This window comes from Curcuma longa, chromosome 10, assembly GCF_044706935.1.
Source record: "Curcuma longa cultivar G26 ecotype Majalengka, Jawa Barat chromosome 10, ITB_CL_G26_1.1, whole genome shotgun sequence".
Taxonomy (NCBI): domain Eukaryota; kingdom Viridiplantae; phylum Streptophyta; class Magnoliopsida; order Zingiberales; family Zingiberaceae; genus Curcuma; species Curcuma longa.
Genome location: NC_133870.1, coordinates 8,104,352 through 8,125,359, shown reverse-complemented (window position 1 = coordinate 8,125,359; position 21,008 = coordinate 8,104,352). Strand labels below are relative to the sequence as shown.

General features: G+C 36.8%; 2 protein-coding genes across 2 annotated transcripts; one reads left to right on the top strand and one right to left on the bottom strand.

Moving 5' to 3' along the window:
- Positions 1 to 381: 381 nt before the first annotated feature.
- LOC141835865 (signal peptide peptidase-like 5) lies at positions 382 to 14,217 on the bottom strand. The gene is made up of 14 exons (XM_074723259.1): positions 13,990 to 14,217; positions 11,490 to 11,648; positions 11,279 to 11,390; positions 10,920 to 11,039; positions 9,554 to 9,711; positions 9,296 to 9,478; positions 7,496 to 7,530; positions 6,546 to 6,702; positions 3,855 to 3,908; positions 3,219 to 3,311; positions 2,997 to 3,139; positions 1,857 to 1,927; positions 890 to 973; positions 382 to 755 (listed from the first exon to the last, which is right to left on the bottom strand). The coding sequence occupies exons 1-14, from the start codon at positions 14,152 to 14,154 to the stop codon at positions 622 to 624; spliced, it is 1,668 nt and encodes a 555-aa protein (XP_074579360.1). The 5' UTR covers positions 14,155 to 14,217; the 3' UTR covers positions 382 to 621.
- A 4,236-nt stretch (positions 14,218 to 18,453) lies between these two features.
- On the top strand, positions 18,454 to 20,235 carry LOC141835866 (cytokinin hydroxylase-like). The gene is made up of 3 exons (XM_074723260.1): positions 18,454 to 19,005; positions 19,079 to 19,681; positions 19,751 to 20,235. The coding sequence occupies exons 1-3, from the start codon at positions 18,454 to 18,456 to the stop codon at positions 20,210 to 20,212; spliced, it is 1,617 nt and encodes a 538-aa protein (XP_074579361.1). The 3' UTR covers positions 20,213 to 20,235.
- Positions 20,236 to 21,008: the final 773 nt, after the last annotated feature.

Here is a 21,008-nt window from a genome sequence, read left to right as displayed (position 1 = left end):
AAATAATCAAAATTTATTACTAAATTAGCAAAATCCACTTTTTACTAACAATCGAAGAAATAAAAATTAAATTAAATATCTAAATTAATCATTTTAATTCTTAAATTTAAATATTTAAATCCATAAAATATAATTATCATATAATTAAAATAAACTTTATTATTATTTATATATTTAAAAATTTTATTTAATTATTTTATTAAATCAGATCAAATGATTCTGATTAGTCAGGTTTTAAATTCGAGTGCAAATTTATAATTTTCAAATCAAATTTGGATTGAAATTTTTTTTATAATACTCTTATTTCAATATCCAAACTCATCTAACTCATTCGAATTGACACTCCTACTTCCTATATGGTACAGTGATAACACACTTGAGGATCAGAATTCAAACTCGGAATTTTTACATCAGAAATGTTGGAAAACATTACATTGTGAAAAACAAACACTCCTACTTCATTACTATCATGTGTCCAAGTCTACAGTCATAAAATCCTTGTGGCTCCAATCTGCATCAACCCTGACACAGGGCAGTGCCTCCAGAGGTTCGTCGTGTGTGATCTTGATCTTGATCTTCATCAGAACTGAATCCTAAAGCTGTTGCATTCTCTTCTATGTATCAGTTTCCGATGAAGTTCCCAGATGCTGCCTTCGACTCCTCGGGCTGAAGGTGTGGACAAACTCTGAATGGCTGCCCTCGCGTCCACAAGTTTCTGAGTTCACCTCTTTTCCAACCAAGAGCCAAAAGAGTGCCTGCATAGCACTAGTGGTCTCAGCACAAAATGTTCTAATTCAACTAAATTCGAATCTTCGAGTAGTTGTTGGAATCATAGTTTCTCAAAGTAAATAGCCATTAGTCCATTCTGGCTTTGTGTGTTTCCACTTACCCAACGTGAATGGCACAATGTACAGCAGGGCTGGCTGACCATGTCCATCCATTAGATTCAAGGCGATGTATGTAACAAGAAGACCTGCAGAACGACATGAGCACACGGCGTTTGAGCAGGGCATTCATTCAAAGTAAACTAACTGTCATCTTAGCTTTATTGTTTCTGGTTAATATTCTCATGGTACATTCAAGATTTAACTGGACCGATATAACATCATCGTATTGTGATCGTTCCTAGCTTCCTGATTAGCCAAGCATAACGAGGTGCATGAACAAGATAGTAACTGACAAAAAGTTAAACAATTAGATGTAAGAAACACCAGCTACAATGTGCATGAAAGGTTAGCCTATGCGCAATGCCGCACCTAGTTTGATATTCTTAACTTGGCAAGAACTTGTGAGCAAAATTTGCTTTGTCATAGATTGTGGATTCAGTTAGGAAGATATTGTTATTTGAGTTGAATCAGTCATATTCTATGTAAGAGTGGGAATTTAATCCATTTTGACTGAGCAAATGACATAGAACTGGAACCGCAGCTCCATATTCCAACAGCTCGTATCCGTAAATTGAAAATTTGGAATAATCTATCCGATCCACAAAAGGGAGCAGCATGGACAAAACTAATTAAAACAGTGAGAAAATAATGTCAATAGCTTTACTATTCTCAAACAATAAATAAGACACATAATTCTCCACATAGACATGAACTACATGCAACTAAAAGATAGAGCAGGTATCAGTCATCCATGATGGTCTCTGTTGCGTACAAACATTGAGACAGATGAGGAAAATGAGTCAGCAATTCTTACAAGGGCTTCAGGTTACAAGTGATAATGGATGGATTGTTTTCTAAATCTGAAAGAAGTTGCCTATTTGTTTATATATTTTTCTGATTTCTGTTAATTGTATTGATCTGACACATGCAGTTGCTCATATGTGCGACAAAAAGGAGTTATAAAGTTACCAGAACCATAAGCCACCATGGACCACAAGAAGTAACCAGCTTTCAAGCTTTTCTTTCCGGCCCAATCATACCTGAAAATTAGATTTTCAGATATTATAGTAAGGAAAATAACAATATAATTTGCTAAAATGAAGCATCAGATTTGTGGGATCAGCCATAAGTTATTTGGAAGTAGCATAGTTGTAACTCATTCCCCCTATAAAATATCTTCATAGATAGGGTACATATACATCACTCGTGTAAACACTAGAATCTCCAACCATTTAGCCATACTTCAGTTAGAGAGTAGGGGCGACAACTAGTGACTTGATACTTCAGACAACTTAAGCTCTTTTGAGATGGTTCTCACATACAAACAAGCTACTATGATGTTTCAGTGATATCAATGCTGCTAATTCAAATTCAACCCATTGGAATTCCAAAGGAACTATGCAAAGCCACTAACATGTCTACTAACCAACCGAACAGAGAGTACATTAGTGGTTAGGAATGACATGTTAGTGATGGTTAATCTGGAATAGAAATGAGAATTCCAAGCAGACACATTCATCAATATCTGCATGATAAAAGAAGTTTGGCATATGATGAGAGAGAGAGTGTTATCACAACAGTCTAGATCAAAGAATTGAATAATACGATTCCAGCAAAAGGATCCAAAGGCCAAATAAAGAACATAAAAACAATAGTCAAGAAGGAAAAGGTGAAAGGGAATGAAAAGATAAATTATCTGGCTAAAATAAAGTTAGAGAACAACTACAAAAATAAAGAAATCCTCTGGCTAAAATTTCACACGATTTACTAGACCTCCAGATTCTTTAAGTGACCAGTAAAAACGGGATAAGAACTTTAACACAAAAAAAAATCAAACATAGAGATACAGTTAAACTTTCTGCTTCTTTTTCATGGTATTTTGAGTTAACATTTATCCCCTTGTCAGAAATAAAATAAATCCATTGAAAATTAAAGAAAAAAAATATTTATGTCATCATTCACCTCTAATAAACTCAAAGGTGTCAAAATATAATCAATTTTAAATATTTATTTTATCTCTTATCATTTTCTATTTTCTAAAAATGAAAAACATTGTTAATCAACCTTAATGACAAGGAAATAATGGGCAGAAAGACATTGTTAATTAACCTTAATGAGAATGAAATAATCAGCCCAGGTAAAATGATATCGCCAAAACCAATTACGCTGTATCCACCCCATGGATCAAACAAGCGTGGTATCTTAAGTAGCATAGGCACACCATCTTCTGCAGTCCCATCTCCACGTGCTACCTACAGGAAAAGCACAATTGTTTCTTTCTTTCACACTAGTAATCACGTAATAAAGTACAAGTAAAAGAATGTCACTTACCACAATCATGACACTTTGATGGAACAACATTGGTGAGATAAAAACCCAAAAGATATCATACAGGAAGGCACAACCAAGAAGCACTGTTCCTACCTGAATTTCCAATTCCAGAACATAAACATGAGGTTATACACAAACTAATAAGCAACAAAAACAAAACAGTTATGAGAAGCAACAATCTGAACTTCCACTAACACAAGTAACTTAATTGGACAGAGGATTGCACATATACCAGATGAGGAACTATAAAGAAATTTCAATAACATGGATGAGAACTATATCTCAGATTCCTAAAATAAATTTGAAAAAGCTTCAGATTATTTGACATGAAGTTTATCATATCATATCCAGAAGTATAGATATCAGATAAGTTGGATACATATAGGACACTCAAAGGACACCTCATGTATAGTTTTTGCAAGAGCACCATTTACAAGGTGGAAAAAAGAGTTGAAGATGGTTCAACAAAGTATGTAAAGATACTTGGAGACCAAAAATCTACGCGATAGCATGCAGATTTGTGATTGCAAGCAAATGTTGCATCTTCAGATTGATAATTTCATTAAAAACCACTAACAACAACGAGCATGATTAATTAGATAATTCACAAAGAATCTTAATGAAGAATAAACGTACCTTAAGATTAGATACATGGACGATTTGAAGAACTATGACAATCAATGCAATGCCCTGAATGAGAAGGCAGAAAGTCAGAAGTAAACCAATGGCAGTCCAAAACATCAATGCAGAAACTTCAAGAACCAATGACTACTAATGCAATATATTTCTCAATGATTCTGCAAGATTTTCATTTGCAGTCAGGATATCAAAATTCACAACTCGTAATTGAACTATTTGAGGGGGGAAAGTTATACCAGCCTATTTAATTACCAAATGGGATTTTGCACTAAGTTAGAATTAGAGAATTTGAGTGTTAATGCTTCTTGCCATTTTTCCCTCTCAAAAAATCCATAACATATAAAAAATAGCTTTCCAAATGTAGGTAGGAATAATAAAGCTATTGATGCAAAAGGATTCGTTGGATCTTTTTTATTATTTTTAGTAAATTATCATTTTTAGTAATTTTCAGGATTTTTAATAATTAGAGTATTTTTGGTAATTTCTATCTTTTATATTTTAGGATTTTGAGTCCGTTTAGGATTTTTAAAATTTAGAATCTGTTAAAGATTTTTTCCTTTCTGTTAAAATTTTTTCTTTCTTTTGCATCTTAGGATTTTGAGTTTATTTAAACAATTGTCTAGTTGATGTTATGAGATGTTTATTGGATTAATAATATTTCTTAGCATTGCCGTTTGTTTTTCTATTTCCTGGTATTCTTCCGAATCAACGAGTTTTAGAAGATTGATTTTGGCATTAACAGTCTAACCAACGAAATCAATACTATCTGTAGGAAAATCGACATCCTGCTCGGTGTCAATTGGTATCAAAGCTCTTAGATCTATGGATGGGTGTTGTGGTCGTGATCGTAGTCGTGACAGGCAGGTTCCGATTGAAGAAGCTTCGAACTGTGATTGTAGCACCCGAAACGAGATACTTGAAGATCTACAGAAATAAGTCACAGAGTTATTCCAACGTCTAGCAACACAAAATCTAAAAGATCATGAGGTACGTGGCCAAGACTGTGATAAACAAGTTCCAACTGAGCAAGTCTCACACTGTGATCGTAGTACCTAAATCTTAAAGGTCATAAGTTCTTTTATTTTAATTTGGAGAAAAATTTTCTTGGAAAAGATATTGACGACGAGATCGAAATAGTCGGTGATCTAGTTTATGACGATGATGAGGTGAACGAAGTTGTCGATGAAGTTGGTGATGGCGTGTTACAAGTTTCGAACACTAAGAATTCTCTCAATTGAGGCACCATTGGCGGAAGAGAGCTTCCATGTTTGAGTTCTATTCAAAACTATGAGAAAGAAGAGATTTCGGATGGTGGATTAGCTAAGGTTGTAGTGCATGTCATATCAATGGAGAAGTGCTTGAGGAAGACGAAGATGGACAAGAGTAGCATCTATGATATCGTGCTCATTGACGGATCGACAAGGATTCCCACAGTGCAATAGCTATTAATAGATTTTGCCTATTTAGTGTCAAATGATCTTCCTTCTAGACTACCACCTGATATTATTCTAAACTTGAGGGTGAGTTTTTTTCAATCTGGGGCAACTGATGTAGAAGGATTTGTTGAATCTTTTTTATTATTTTTAATAAATTATCATTTTTTGTAATTTTTAGGGTTTTTAGTAATTAGAGTATTTTTTATAATTTCTATCTTTTGTATTTTAGGATTTTGAGTTCGTTTAGGATTTAGAATCTGTTGAAGGTTTTTCCTTTCTGTTAGGATTTTTTTCTTTCTTTTGCGTCTTAGGGTTTTAAGTCTATTTAAACAATTGTCTAGTTGATGTTATGAGATGTTATTTGGATTAATAATATTTTTTGGCATTGCCGTTTATTTTCCTATTTCATGATATTATTTCGAATCAACAGATTTTAGAAGATTGATTCTGGCATTCACAATTGAACCACTAGAATCAATACTGCCAGCAAGATAATCATTATTTCATCCGACGTCAACAATTTCTACAAGAAGATACTAGAAGTGCAGAACAAAAGTGATTGTAATCCATAATAATCTTTCAGAGTTGTGACAAAAGATTTCCAGGTCTCAGTAAATGCAGAATTCAATTTTCATTTTTAAATTAAGATAGGCTACATAGGTCATATGGGTATTGACAAACTTACAAAGAAACAATAAGGAATATGGTGCCAGGTAAGTCTTCAGATTGATCCATTGATTCAAAATTATTGACAAAGAAAAAAAAGTAGTAAGGTTTAGCATGGTACTTCTTGAATATTGATTTCATATGAATTAACACATGGACATTTTCCACTTCTTTTTTATATAGTAATTATTTTGTGACACTAAACAATACATGTTTTCATACCATTTAGTATCTCATTACCGATATTGTTTTGAAATCAATATCATAATAATATTTCAAACTCGTGTAAAACTATTAGAATACAAATCCAGAGCAGATAATCTTCCCAGTGTTCCCACTTTCTATTTTGTAGTCTACAACATAAGGCTGGAGAATAATTAATGATGTCAAAGGAGCTAAGCATCTATTTTACGAAAGCCATCCTCAGACTGTTGTTTCTATGAACTTGAAGTTTTGCAGTCTCAGCATAAATAATGTTTACTATACTGAATGACCAGATTGGAGAGGATCTAAACATGTGCAATTGCTCATGAAATTATGGCAAGACAATGATAACGACAACATGAAAAAACAATTGAGAGATTACCATGATATCCTGACCAATCCAGGCAAAGGATGCACCACGATAGGCAGCCCATACAACAGCAAAGACAATGCAAAATGGAGAAACAGCAAGTGCAAGGTAAGAAGCAGCTCCAAATACAGGAACTTTAATGAACGAGTTTGCAGCATGTTTGAACCACCTGAAAATTTTCATAAATCACAAGATCTTAATCCATATATAGCATAAGAACCAAAATAAGTGTCTAATGGTTTACAAAAAAAGGGAAAACTTTTAGTCGTCCCTAAATCCAGATATCAAGAAATATTAGTAGGTTTGGGTGTGTAGATGAAACCAATTAAATTTCTTTAAAATTCTCTGTCATTTCTAAGTCCTAATTTAATCAACTGGAGAAATAATACAAAAAAAAATCCTAGAGTAAGAGAATAAAAATTCATTGAGAAAAGTAGAAATTAGCAACATGCCAGCCATCAAGCAAACTTTAATTTGTCCTAGGCATAAGTAGGGATGAAGTCCATAAACTAGTTAAATCATAAATGGGCTTACTTTGTGATGAAATAGTACACGAGACAAAGGAACAAATCAATAGGAAAAAATTCATGTTTTGTTTCTCAGGAAAGAGACCCAATATTGATTTGCAACAAATTTCAATTTTCCAGAGTTAAGGTGAAAGAACTTGAGCCTTCATCAGTAGAGATTCCAGATGCTTGAAAAGAAGTTTCAAGAACTCAATAGAATAACTATGTTTTTCGGTCATTGTGATTTGTGAATCAATAGCTTAAATAAGATGACCTAATAATCAAACATCATTTACAAAGAAGATAAAATGGAAATAAAAATTTATAAATATATGTAGTAGTGCTATTCTCATCAAGAAAACTAGAGAAATCTGTAGAAAATCTGAATTGTTGATCAGATTATTTCTTTGCTTCTCTATAATGAGCCACAACCAAGAAATTTGAGGAAAAGTATACCTAGATAACAAAGCCACCAAGCATGCTTGTAGGCCCTGAATCACAGGAAAGCAACAAAAGTAATATTATAATCCAAAGGTAAGAAAACTAACTTATAAAGATGCTATGCATGCAATTAAGCTAAACTTCATCAGATCATGTGTCCATTACATCACATATAAAGTGAAGCATGATTTTCTCTGTTTATCTAAATAAGAAACAATTAATTACGCAGACTATACAGAAGAAGATTCATCTTGTGGTGTCACAAACACCAAAAACAAGACAGTTGTACAAAGAAAGAACCTCAAAAGTTACTTGAATGAGGAAATTATGAGAGTGACACAGGAAAATTGAAAGCAGTTATAAGAATTGGAAACTTGTCGTGCAATAACTTTGCCTATAAAAAAAATGCTGCCATTAATTTCTGTGTTTGCATCAGATACTGGCCTGGTTCAAGGATATGTATTGACACTATGTTGAAGCAACAACCATAGTGCATTTCTTAGAAATTGGATACCCATATACTGTAACAGAACCTGCCTGTTAGAACAGAATATGAAAACAGACCTCAAGCAAGTCTGGTTGCCTAACTGTCCGTTGTCCACCAAGATAGGTTTTAACTATTTGACTCACCTATACAGGCATTTAAGAGAACTAGCTTGTTTCTGCAGTTATGCCATCTTCATGGCATTTTAAACATTTAAATACAATGACATTCTGATCATAGCCTGCTAATGAGACTCAATCCTTTTTCTTTGTTGATTTTGCCAGTAAATTGCTGAGAGTGGGCTTTGCCTACCTCAACTAACTGAGCTTGCAGGAGTAAAATTAAGCGATTTTAAACTTTCAGCAGAATGACTTAAAAAACGAGCAAACAGGAAGGACAATAAATATACCTGATAACAATGTACCACACTACATCTAGTTTTTCTTTTGTTTTAGAGCATGTGTACTTGAGAAGAAGGGAGCCCAAGTAGAGATAAGGGAGGGAAAACAAGTCAAATTCTCTTGTAATGCAGTAGATATTTAGTAGATTTAAATTCCAAATTGTAAATTTTTTAAAGTTGTTTTAAGTTCACTATATTTTTGGGGGTAAGTCACTCCTCTTAGGAGACTTGGTCTTTATCTTTTTTATTATAATTAAGGTTTGGATCCCTAAGGAGTGATATTTCTTTGATTTAATGAAAATTTTTCTCTTTTTCCTCTGTGTTAAATCCCCTTTCTTGGTGTGGAAATTGTTACCACGTTCCTGGTCCTAGAACCATGTCTACTTGGATAGAAGAAAAAACAAGGGGGAAATAGGGCATTTTGGAGTTCCTTTCCCCTTTTTGGTTGACAAAAGAGGGCAGGAAGAGGGAAAAGCGGTGAAAAAACTAGTTTTACCCTTCATATTTTGGGAATAACAAATTCAAATAGTTAGTTTTGTCAGTTTCTTTCAGTTTTCCCTTTTTTCCTCTCTTTGCAAGTAGGGGAAAAAAAACAAGGAAGCCCCTTTCCTCTCCCTTTCTTCCCCTCCTCCCTTCACTATTATTGTTCCTTCATTTCCTCTCTTTCCCCGCTCAAGTTGACACGTCCTTAATTCTTCCCCTTCAACTTTTCCAAATAGTTTGATAGCCCTGATCAGACTGGCTATTTTTGCTATTTTTTTAAGAAATATAAATTGAACTTTTTTTACTAACCCTTTCAAAACTATATGCTAAGAAAGCCAGCACTTCAGTTTGAAAACCAAAACTTACGAAAATCAGGATCCAGCTCTTGTACACAAATCAATAATCAAAAACAAGAGAAGGAATTAAGGATGAGCATGAATAATATCACCTCTACTCCACCAATGCAAAATATAACCACCAACAACTCCAGGAACCAGAATGACATGAGTTTGTAAAGTAAGATCAAGAAGCAAGAAGCAATCACAACAAACAACATTGCTGATGTTGTGTTGATCTCAACTACACCACTAGATCCTGTATTGTCCATATTGAGAAACTCCTCTGGTGCATCCTATGATCAGTGGTCAATCCATCAGATAAGGAAATCACGATAGGTTTAAGCAATATGTGAAAGAAAAATGAGGACCTTCTCCTTCAGTATCTTGTCATGTTCAATTAATGCTTCCTTGTAGCTCCAAGCTGACCAATATGATGCACACAAGATGGTACCAACTGCCATGAGCCATAGAAAAACTTCTGCTGTATCTACCTCAGGACGGTCAGGGGAATACATTTGCACAGCAACTGGAATTTTTTGAAGAAATCGTTTGTGTAACATATCCATTATTAAATGCCAAAAGAGAAATGAGAAGAAATGATGATGTGTGGAAGTTTACACACAGCAAGAAGAGCCATGGTTTGTCTAGTAGGAAATTCAAATAATAACACGCCACATTCTTAATTTATGCTAACATTGAGTTGAATTTTCATGAATTAGTTTTGAGAAAAATAGATCATCTTGTGTATTTGTAAAATGGACTACAAGAAAAATTGTCAAATTGTTATATTAAAAAAATGTTTGAACTCATCAAAATTGTAAAAAATGTATAGGTTTGATTGAATTTTTTTATCCTAGAAGATAAACTTTTACGGGTTTGAAATGGAGTATGGTATCAGATATTCTGTGTGATCATAAGATACCTCTAAAGCTTAAAAGGAAATTTTAAAAAACAACAATTAGACCTGCTATGTTATATGAAGTTGAATGTTAGACTATGAACCGAGCACACGAGCAAAAGATGAGAGTAGTAGATATAAGAATCTTAAGGTGAATGTACATACATGTAAGGATGAATAAGTTAAAAAAATGATAACATTAGAGAGAAAATCGGAGTTGCGCTGGAACACATTTAAGATAGTAGGACACGTACTTAGACGTCCAATAAATATCTTAATTAAGCAATGTGAGATCATAACAAATACACACATTAATAGAGGAAAAGGAAAACCAAAAAAGACTTGATTAGCAACGATAAAACAAGATAAAATTCATTTAAATATAGATAATGATATAATAGAGAATTGAGTCCAATGGCATAGGAAAATCCATATAGTCACCCCACGTAGTGGGATAAAGATTTTGTTGTAATTGTGGTTGTCAGGTAAACTTTTAGGATAAGCTGTTATCAAAACAAATTTTACAAGGTAAAGATTTTGTCATGTCCGCCACATGTCAATACAATATACAAATGTCTTCATCTCTAATGTAGTTTGTCCACCCACATAGAGGTGTCAAAATGAGCTGACTGGGCTGCTCAGCTCATTTAAAGAACTAAAATTCACCATTGTTGCAATATTTTTCTAAGTTGTAAGCAGATTAACAAGGAAATACAGACATTTTGTACTTTGGTTTGTAAATTAGACAAGAGACAGAAAATTTTGCTTAACTTCATTTTATCTAAAACATGAAGACTATACTTAGAAGTCCATATGTCATACTTAAGAGAACTTACCTGAGGAACCAAGTTGAAGAGCCCTTTCTAAGCTTGCACCTGCATCTTGTGGAAGCATTACGGCAGGAATCGTTATATTTAAATCTCTTTCATTTGGATCACAAACCATCTTGTATAATTCTGTCAATCAAATGCCAGGATATTAAAGAAAATTCAAAATCTTATAGGTGGACTAAAATTTGAAATCTTCAACACATCTCGGCTGGCCACATTAAAGTGCAGGAAATTTTAATGATGATAATAAAGCAAAATTCAGATGCCAATAATGCAATAGTCATTCATTCTTCAGATATACAACAGAATTACTCCTCAGCTAAGGTTCTTTTTTTCACTAGCTAGAGAATAGGAACTGCATTCACCTCTGTGACTGTTTATAATTAGTATAGAAGATGCTCCAGCAGCTTCAGCAATTTTCGCCTTTGTTGTGAATTTGCATTTCCCCCTGTGTACTAGTAGGACATCCCCAGCAAGCTAAGAAAATGAAGTTCCAATGCATAACCCAAGGATCAATGTCAATATGGTTTTTATGCATGAATTTGAGAAGAGTACTTGATGAAAAGAAATAAAAACCTTTTCCTTCAGTTCAGTGCAGCAATCAGAAGGATCTGAAAGGGAAAGACGAGTACGGTTAGAATGCTTCTCTTTTGACACTATTCTACGGCCAAACCGAGCACCAACGCCAACAAATTCTCTATCTTCTGTGTTGTTAACCCAGATTGGCACTTTCACCTGGTATGAAGTGCAAGAGAAAAAAAAAGTATTTATTCAGCACAAGAGGGGGCATGTGATATCTTGCATAGTCTAGTAATGCAGAACAAGAGATAAGTCAGTCCTTGTGAAATATTATACTAATAATTATTTTAATCTACCTTCTCAAGCTAGACCACAGGCATCTCAGAAAGTAGCTAGACAAGATGTTGAATAAAGAATTCAGGATGTTGATCTCAAGGCAGGTAGAGTTTTTCTTTTGTCAAACATAACATCTCAAACTGTTTTGTTTGCTTATGAAAGACTGAATTGCAATATTGAAGCTTCCTCCATGATATCCTGTGTCTTTTGGGAAGAATCCCATTTGGAGCTATAGACTATCTCAATCTGCTGGAAACCTGATGTAGCTAGTAAGCAAACGTTGCCACAAATGCCTGTTGCTGTTGGACTCCCAAAGTTGTGGGCAATCCAATAGCTCATGCACCCATCATAACCACACCAACAGTCTATATGATTTTCTCACTTCTAGTGGACATAATGATGCTTCTTCTCTCAAAGAATTGTCTTGTTCAGGCGTTCATTCTAACACAACAAAGACTATAGTGATGCCCTTGGAACCTTTTTTCAGCAATTGGCCGATTGTAAGAACTTAAGATCTACTATCTGCTTTGCAAAATACCAAGAGACACTTCTAGAGTAGGGATGCATCAAAAATCCTTTTAAGCACATCAAATCTGATCAACATCCCAACCTTTGCAATGCCTTGGAGCCTTACATGATAAGGATAGCTGAAAACCCTTTTTAGGTGTCCAATCGACCAAAGGGAGTTGGGATGAACTATACAACATTCATGCAATATCCAAGACAGCCTCATAGAAGAGGGATTCCTTGGAGATAATTTTAGGCAGTGGATCAACTATGGGCACCTAATATGTAGTATATGAAATCTACACAACACACCTGAAACTCTTATCTGGTACGGATGGCCTGGGCTCTTGGGAGCTAGGATTCCAACCATGTGTAACCTAAAATCCCAAGAAAAGGATCAACCGACTCATGGGGATCCATGCTCGCAATGTAATAAGCACCAACCCACCAAGTCCTTACCTGAAGTGTCATCAGGGTGTAGGCTCATTAAGAAACAAATCAGCTCATGGGCTCACACTAGAAATGTGAATAGTCAGCTCACAGGATCTAAGCTTGTAATGGTCGACTAGATGCAAAGTCCATGCATATAATGCAATTGATTGACTTGATTGACTTGCAAGATCCAAGCTTGTAAGTAATTGTATTAGGTTAGTGCATGTATTATGATTGGCAGCTCCACATGGCAACATCTCAAGTCAAACTCACTTCGGCTATGTTTACTTGGATGAAAAGTTAGGAGGGGAGAGAAAAGAGCACAAACTTACATATTGGGTTCCATCATCTTGTAAAACTTGTGTGTCACTTTCACTCCTCTCCCTCATATCTTCAATCCCAGTACACTGACCTTAAAGATTGGCTGAAGCTGAGCTTGCGGACGGAGGATAAGACTAAACTTCAAAGTCACAATGCAACTTGTTCAAACACATGAATAGTCCACATGTACCATTAAGACAAATACTGGTGGTAAAGATATTGGCATACTTGGCAAAAACACCATAGGTTAAATCTCACTTCTGTATTAGTGTGCAAGATTCTGCTGCCTAATGACAGTTGTAATTTAACAAAAAAAAAAACATTACACAAAAATACAACCATTAATGATGAAGTCAAAATTGGCCAAGATAGCAAAATCCTTTTTTTGAGAAGACTGCAAGTTTTTTACCTACGCTCATGTTACCACCTCCGCCTCTAGAAATTCACATTCTGACATCCAAAACCTCACATTCTTGCTAAGATGGATAAGGAAATAAGGTCAAGGTGATACAATTAACCCAAAAGCAGGCGGAGAAACGCCTACGAAGACATCAATAATATTGAAAAACGAATTACGATTAAGGGCAAGCTTAACTTATTAATCACCGAACAGGAAATAGGAAGTTAAAAACCACCCACAAACTCATAGTCTTCGTAACTTATCCACCACAGGCAGAGTCGAAAATCACAGAGCCTCCTTTTTTGACTTTTACCAACACACAACACAAAACTCATTCCATTTGAAGAGCCCAAAAGTTGAAGATTCAAGACAATCACTAAGATTGTCAAGCCAAAAAGAAGAAGAAGAAAAACTGCAAAACCCCAATCTCCTCACCAGCAACCAACCTAACTCGAGGGAAAAACTTGCAAAATCCGACAACCGTCGGTGCTCAGCCGCTCGACAAACCGACGTCTTCCAGCAAACCAGGGCACAAAGAAAGGAACCTAGGACGGAACTTACCAGAATGAATTTGTTGGAGCATCCGGGCTGCTTGGGGATGTCGTCGTCATCGTGCACGATGTCGCCAGCGAGGACCGATCCAGGAACGAGCAGCACCAGCGTCAAAGCCCAGAAAAGCCTCCCGAAATCCATCGACGAACCGACTGCTCGCGAAGGACGAAGCATCGAGGAGCAGACGAATCAACGAAGGGGTCGAGGCGAGGGAGAGGGGCGGAGGATCCGCGCGCGGTTCTCGAGCCAAAAGAGTCTTCGTCCCGTTCGTCACGATTGACATTTTGTGCTGCGGAACTGGAAAGAAGGGTTGAGCCACCCACAAAGTTGCCCGGGTGACGTGGCCTTCGAGTAGGTAATGCGGGAAACTTGAACGACAAATCAACCGGGAAATTTTCAGGGCTGGTTGAGTTCAACTGCTCTATTAGCGCTCAGCGATCAATAGCAAGCATTTAAATTAAAGAAATATTAGATTTAAAAAAAAAATGATAATCCCAGTGGCCAACATCTTTGGGGTGGTCGGCCCGATCCCACGAAAGTTTCCCACCGACCACCAGGATAAATCGGGAAGTGCATACGGTGGCCAATCCAGATGCCCAGAAATATTAGATTTAAGTAAACATGAAAAGGTTAAGATAATTTAAATAATTAAGTCGATAATGTAGTCACAAAATTATTTTAAATACTAAGTAAGCTGTTGTAGATCAGTCCAAAATCAAGACACGTCAGACGAGAAATGGATGACTTGTCGGGACACGTTGGATAAGAGGAGGATGACTTGACTTGATATCAGGATTGAATGGACCTCACTCGCTCCAATTCACTCAACTCATTCGGAATTCCTACTCGATTACTCGCCCATATACTTAGACTTAGCCATGATCCACCCGACTTCGAGCTCTACCGGCCACAGTCTACTTGACTCTCAGTTCAGCTTCCTCATCCTGTCCGAACTAAGCGTCAAGATGTCGAGAGCAAGAGTCATAGCTCTCAATGATCTATCGAGAACGTGGCCTAGCTCAAACTCCTTCAACCGAGCTCGAAGTCCATCAACCGAGCTCATACTCCCTCAATCGAGCTCGAACTTTATCAACCGAACTCCGATTCCACTCGATCATGCTCGACCTCCCGACCCTACTCAGCCCTACTTAGCCCTACTCAAAGCCAACTTCTCCACCGAGGCCTTACCTAACAACTGATCGATTCCTATCTTTCTCAGTCAGTCACATCGTCACCGTCAAGAAATTATGAGACATGACAATCTGCCTCTGTTACTTGTTATCATGCTTAATGATACAACTTTATGTTATTATGGCCATGAGGGGGCATATTTTCCACACCGTAATGATCACGACAAGATATTTTTCACACTTTAATAAGACATCTCCTCTGACAAAATCTCACTGCATAGATATTCTCCTTAATTAATGATAAGATGAGTCGATATCATTCTCTCTCTTCTCCATCTATATAATCCTCTTTCCCTACATGTACAGGTACGCGAACTGACCATCTTCAACCTCGCTCTTTCTTTCATAGTTATTCTTCCTTCTTCCTACCGCGATTGGCTTGAGCGTCAGAATGATCGAGCTAAGACACTTGACCTTTCCTCTCACAGTGTTGGTATTTGCAAACCCCAGAGCTCCTCATTTCCTCAATCTCGGTGCTGCGTGACTGGTGACATGTCCGCGAGACAATCTCAACATAAACATAAGTTATTTATGATACAACATATTAATTAAAATATACTAAATATTATATTAAATAAATGGCTATTAAAAAATACTAACTACATAAAATAAATATATATCACTCTGTTAAATATATTTTCTAAAATATATAAATATACTTCACAGTTTTTCAGACCAATTACATAGCATAACCATCAATAAAAACGTTTAAAATAATTTAATTTAATATTAGTTTTTCATAGTTATTAATTTTCATACTTTAATTTAGTAATATTATTCCTCACCCCCTAGATTTCACGGCCACGTCGCCAGCAGAAGAAAAGATGACGGCGCCGTCCACGATCAGAAAAGATGACGGCGCCGTCCACGATCCACGTGATCTTTCTGAAACATGCAAAGATGCAAGTTAAATTGGGTCCCTCCAAAACATTGCACCGGACCGTCCGGTTCGATGGCGACCCGAAGGCCAATCGGTTCATCAGCTGTTGTACGAAGCTGAACTGAAATAATGACAAACTGTTCAAAATCGAACCGACCGATTAAATTAAAATCGAATAAATAAAAAAATTTCGAAACCGACTGATATTTTTAATAAAAATCAAACAAATTAAATTGATAAAGTATTAATTAATTTGATTTTTAATCAAAATTAATTGAATTATGATATTTATTTTCAAATCAACATCATTAATAAAATTGATAAAAAAAAGAATAATAAGATTAAAAAATAATACCTTTAATAGAAATTTAAAAACATATAAAAATATATAGAATAATTATAAATAATTGAAACGCCCAGGTATAGTAGTGTTGTTTGAAAACCAATATCACACCTGTGGTGTTGAAAAATTAATCAAAAATTAATGCAAGAATTGTAAAATTGGAGAGGTCATAATTGTTTATTTGGATTGATTCATAGGGTATATAATATATAAAATTGAAGTTTATTCAGAAAATATTATTCAATATAACCCATAACAATTCAATCTTAATCCAAAAAATATTATTTAAATTTTTTTGAAGACTTTGAAAAATTTTAATCCTTCTTATTAATATTATTATTTTAAAATTTTTAAATTATTTAAATATTTATTTAATTGATGTTAAGATGTCTCTTTTGAGTTAATATTTTTTAGTTTAATCAAAAGAAGAATTGATTATGTTTGATGATTTTTTACGTCTTTCTTAGTTCTAACTAACCTATAAAAAAAATATCAAAAGAATTCTTAAAATGAGCAAAAATAATACTTTTGATAGAAAATAAAAAATACAAACAAAATGTAAAAAATGCAAAAAAAATAAATAATTGAAACTTGATTTTTAAATATAAATAACATAATGATACAGTTCCAATTCGATCCGATTCAATTGATAATATTAATTTATACAATTTAATCGAATTATACATTTTAAAATTTAAATTGAATTGAATTATTCAAAATAATTAATATTTAAAAAAAATAATCAAATCCAACTTTTAAATTTGCTCGATGGATCGATTAATTTGATTTAATTGATTTTTTATTTTTTAATTTGCATCATGCATCGAGATAAATCAAAAATCGAGGATATACGGATGATGATCCAATCTAAATAGTCAACGTTAAATCTTTCATTCCATTTGAGAAAAAATCTTCTTAAATTCACCTACGGCGCCGCCTAAGGCCGCTCCTACTATTCCACGTTTAAAATACGCGGTCCACGTTTCCACGTGATCTTTCTCAAACATGCATTCTCTCCTTAAAGTCACCTACCGCGCCACCTAAGGCCGCTCCTACTATTCCCCGTGTTTATGATGGATGGATTTTAATTATAATATTTATATATCACGTGTTTTCTGATTTAGTCTGTCACGTGTAAAATACGTGTAAAATCCTCATTTGAAGGAAAATTCTATATGAGGATCGAATCTCGGGTGCCTCCTATCGCGGCACTATAGCCCTGGGGACAAAAACTGTAGTAAATAAATTTTTTATAGTAACCGGCTCCATTGCCGAAACGACCCCATATCAAAAAACTCCTTAAGGGATTTTTTAAAAGTATGATACCACTAGATTGATAAGAGCATACTGCTGTCTCAACAACACCTCACCCAACAAATACATGTTGTTAAGACTTGAATTGCACAACATTTCAATCAACAAATACATATTGCTAAGAGGATTCGAACCCGAAACCTGTAGTAAGTAAACTTTTTATAGTGATCGGTCCCACTGTTGATACGGTCTCATATCAAAAAACCCTCTAAGGGATTTTTTTGAGATACAGTACTACTAGGTTGATAAGAGTATACTGCCTCAACAGTATCTCAGCCAACAAATACATATTGCTAAAACTTGAATCACACAGTATCTCAGTCAACAAATACATATTACTATAAGGATTTAAACTCGAAACCTCAAACAACACATATTTACATACTTACCATATCATATGGGATATGGGATAAGACACTTCAACCACATGCATTCCATGAAGCCCTCTCGCAATAAAATTTGGAAAAGAATTCGATCTCCAGTATCTAGTTCAATCAGAAACAAAAATGAACAAAATCCTTACGACACGTGTGTGGATCTACGGGGCTTAATTGGACGGCTAAATAGGACATTTCAGTCAGTTTCTTGAAAGTCAACATCAAATTGTTGAAAACTTTGCCAAAAAGGTGACGCGGCCATTGCACCCTCTCGCACTATAAAGTCAAAGGCAGGCAGTAGCAGAGATCTCGTGCTTCGTATCGGAGCTAGTTGTTTGTTGGTAGTGATCCTGAGCTTCTTCGTTGATTATGTACATGGATCATAGATCGAGCATGGCGGCTGCCGAGGGAGTCGGCCTCCTCCTCCTCCTCCTCTTCCTCGCCGGAGCTATCTCCATCTTTTGGCTCTCGCCGGTCCGGCGCCGCCGCCGTCTGAGGCAGAACGGCTTCGACGGACCGCCGCCGGTCTTTCCTCTGGGAAACTTGATGGAGATGAGCGAGAAGGGAGGAGAACGAGGACCACCAGCGCGACCACCTTCTCCGGACGACGGCGCCGACGACGGAGGCTCGATCTCTCACGATATTCACTCTTACGTGTTCCCTTACTTCCACCGGTGGAGCAAAACTTACGGGAAGGTGTTCGTCTACTGGCTCGGAACGGAGCCGTTCTTGTACGTGGCGGACCCGGAGTTCCTGCGGCAGATCACCGCCGGCGCGATGAGCAAGAAATGGGGGAAGCCCAACGTGTTCAAGCTCGACCGGAAGCCCATGTTCGGCAATGGCCTCGTCATGGTCGACGGCGACGACTGGACTCGCCACCGTCATATCATCTCGCCGGCGTTCTCCGCCACCAATCTCGATGTAATTACTTGTCAATTACTCATCAATGTATCTTCTTGGTAGCTCTGTTCAATATGGTGCGATCTCGACGCAGAGAATGGTAAGCTTGATGGAAGAGACGACGGAGAAGCTGCTGAGGGAGTGGAGCGCAAGGGTGGCGATGGGGCGGCCGGAGATGGACATCGAGAAGGACATCACGGACAACGCGGCGGAGATCATAGCGAAGGCGAGCTTCGGGATGAGCGACGAGAAGGGGAAGAAGGTGTTCGAGAAGTTGCGGCGGATGCAGAAGATGCTGTTCCAGACGCACCGCCTCGTCGGCGTGCCCTTCGGGAACCTGCTGATCGCGGCGAAGTCGTACGCGGCGTGGCGGCTGGGGAAGGAGATCGACCGTCTGATCTACGCCATCGTCGACGCGAGGAAGCGAGAGAAGTCCCAAAATGATGGTCGGAAGGATCTCCTCGGGCTGCTTCTGGAGCAGGATCAGCGCGAGCTGACGACTCGCGAACTCGTGGACGAGTGCAAGACGTTCTTCTTCGGCGGCCACGAGACGACGGCTCTGGCGCTGGCGTGGACCATGCTCTTGCTGGCGCTGCACCCGGAGTGGCAGGCGGCGCTGAGGGAGGAGGTCATGGATGTCATCGGAGAAACAGGGGCGGCGGCGCTTGACTCCGCCGTGCTCTCCAAACTCACCAAGGTGATAAATTTAAAAAAAATTTAGCAAAAAAGCTCAAATCTTGAAGGATTTTCCGGTGAATTCATGCAGATGGGGTGGGTGTGGAACGAGGTGCTCCGGTTGTACTCGCCGTCGCCGAACGCGCAGAGGCAGGCGCGGGAGGAGGTGCGGGTGGGGGAGGTGGTGATCCCGGAGGGGACCAACATGTGGGTGGACGTGGTGGGCATGCACCACGACACAGCTCTGTGGGGGGAGGACGCGAACGAGTTCCGACCGGAGAGGTGGTCCGGGGAGGCGGCGGCGGCGGCGGAGCGCGGCGGGTGCCGACACAGGATGGGGTTCCTGCCGTTCGGGTTCGGGGGGAGGATCTGCGTGGGGAGGAATCTGACGGCGATGGAGTTCAAGATCGTGCTCTGTCTCGTGCTCCGCAGGTTCTCGTGGTCGGTGTCGCCGGAGTACTCGCACTCGCCGCGGATCATGCTGTCGCTGCGCCCGTCCAACGGCATTCGGCTCATCCTTCGCAGCTTGAGCGAAGAGGAAAGCAGAAAATAAATGAACTAAAATTATTTATATTTATATCGGGTGAAATCCGTCACTAAATTTTGAAATTATGGGTCAAGACGCATAAGAGTATTATCTGTCTTCGACAAGATTCTATAATTCTAGATCGTAATGAATTCAGTTATGACCCGAGGTACTATTTTAATTTCACGATGCAAATTGGCTACGATATTTAATAATTAAGTATGAACAAAAAAAATTAGATTAAATTAAATAAATCATATTAATTAAAATAAAAAATATAATTTTTAAATTTTTAAATAAGTAAATTTATCATAATATTTAAAAATTTTAATTATTTTGATTAATTTTGTCAAAATTGAATTAACTAATATTTTATCAATTCGATTTATTCGATTTTTATTTAAAAATTCGATCGGTTCGATTAGTTTAAAAAATTTTAATTCAGTTTAATTTTGATTAATTCAATTCAGTTTGATGTTAATAGAATATTCAACCTTATGTTTAATGAAATTGATAAAAAAAATGGTTAGTGAAAATATTAAATCCTATTTTTTAATTAAGTAAATGGTAAACTAATTCAACTTTAAAATACTAAATTGATGATGATCTATGATAAAAGAGGAGAGAACGTTATCCAAATCTCATCTTGCATTTGTCCCAATTATTTACAAATCAACAGCCACATATCTTCCATTATCAGGTAGTCTACATAGTAATATACACACTCAACACCCAAGTGATCAAATCTGAATCCAAAAAAGAAAAAGAAAAAGAAAGATAAAATGTCAATCCACAGCTCATTTTGATACATGCATCACCTCAA

Bases quoted from the DNA above. Each gene is read 5' to 3' on its own strand.
- LOC141835865 (XM_074723259.1), bottom strand. From the start codon at position 14,154: ATGCTTCGTCCTTCGCGAGCAGTCGGTTCGTCGATGGATTTCGGGAGG. The intron at 9,479-9,553 runs GTCCTCATTTTT...CACTGATCATAG, and splicing joins ACAAGATACTGAAGGAGAAG to GATGCACCAGAGGAGTTTCT. The intron at 1,928-2,996 runs GTTAATTAACAA...TCTAATTTTCAG, and splicing joins ATTATTTCATTCTCATTAAG to GTATGATTGGGCCGGAAAGA.
- LOC141835866 (XM_074723260.1), top strand. From the start codon at position 18,454: ATGTACATGGATCATAGATCGAGCATGGCGGCTGCCGAGGGAGTCGGC. The intron at 19,006-19,078 runs GTAATTACTTGT...ATCTCGACGCAG, and splicing joins TCTCCGCCACCAATCTCGAT to AGAATGGTAAGCTTGATGGA. The intron at 19,682-19,750 runs GTGATAAATTTA...GAATTCATGCAG, and splicing joins TGCTCTCCAAACTCACCAAG to ATGGGGTGGGTGTGGAACGA.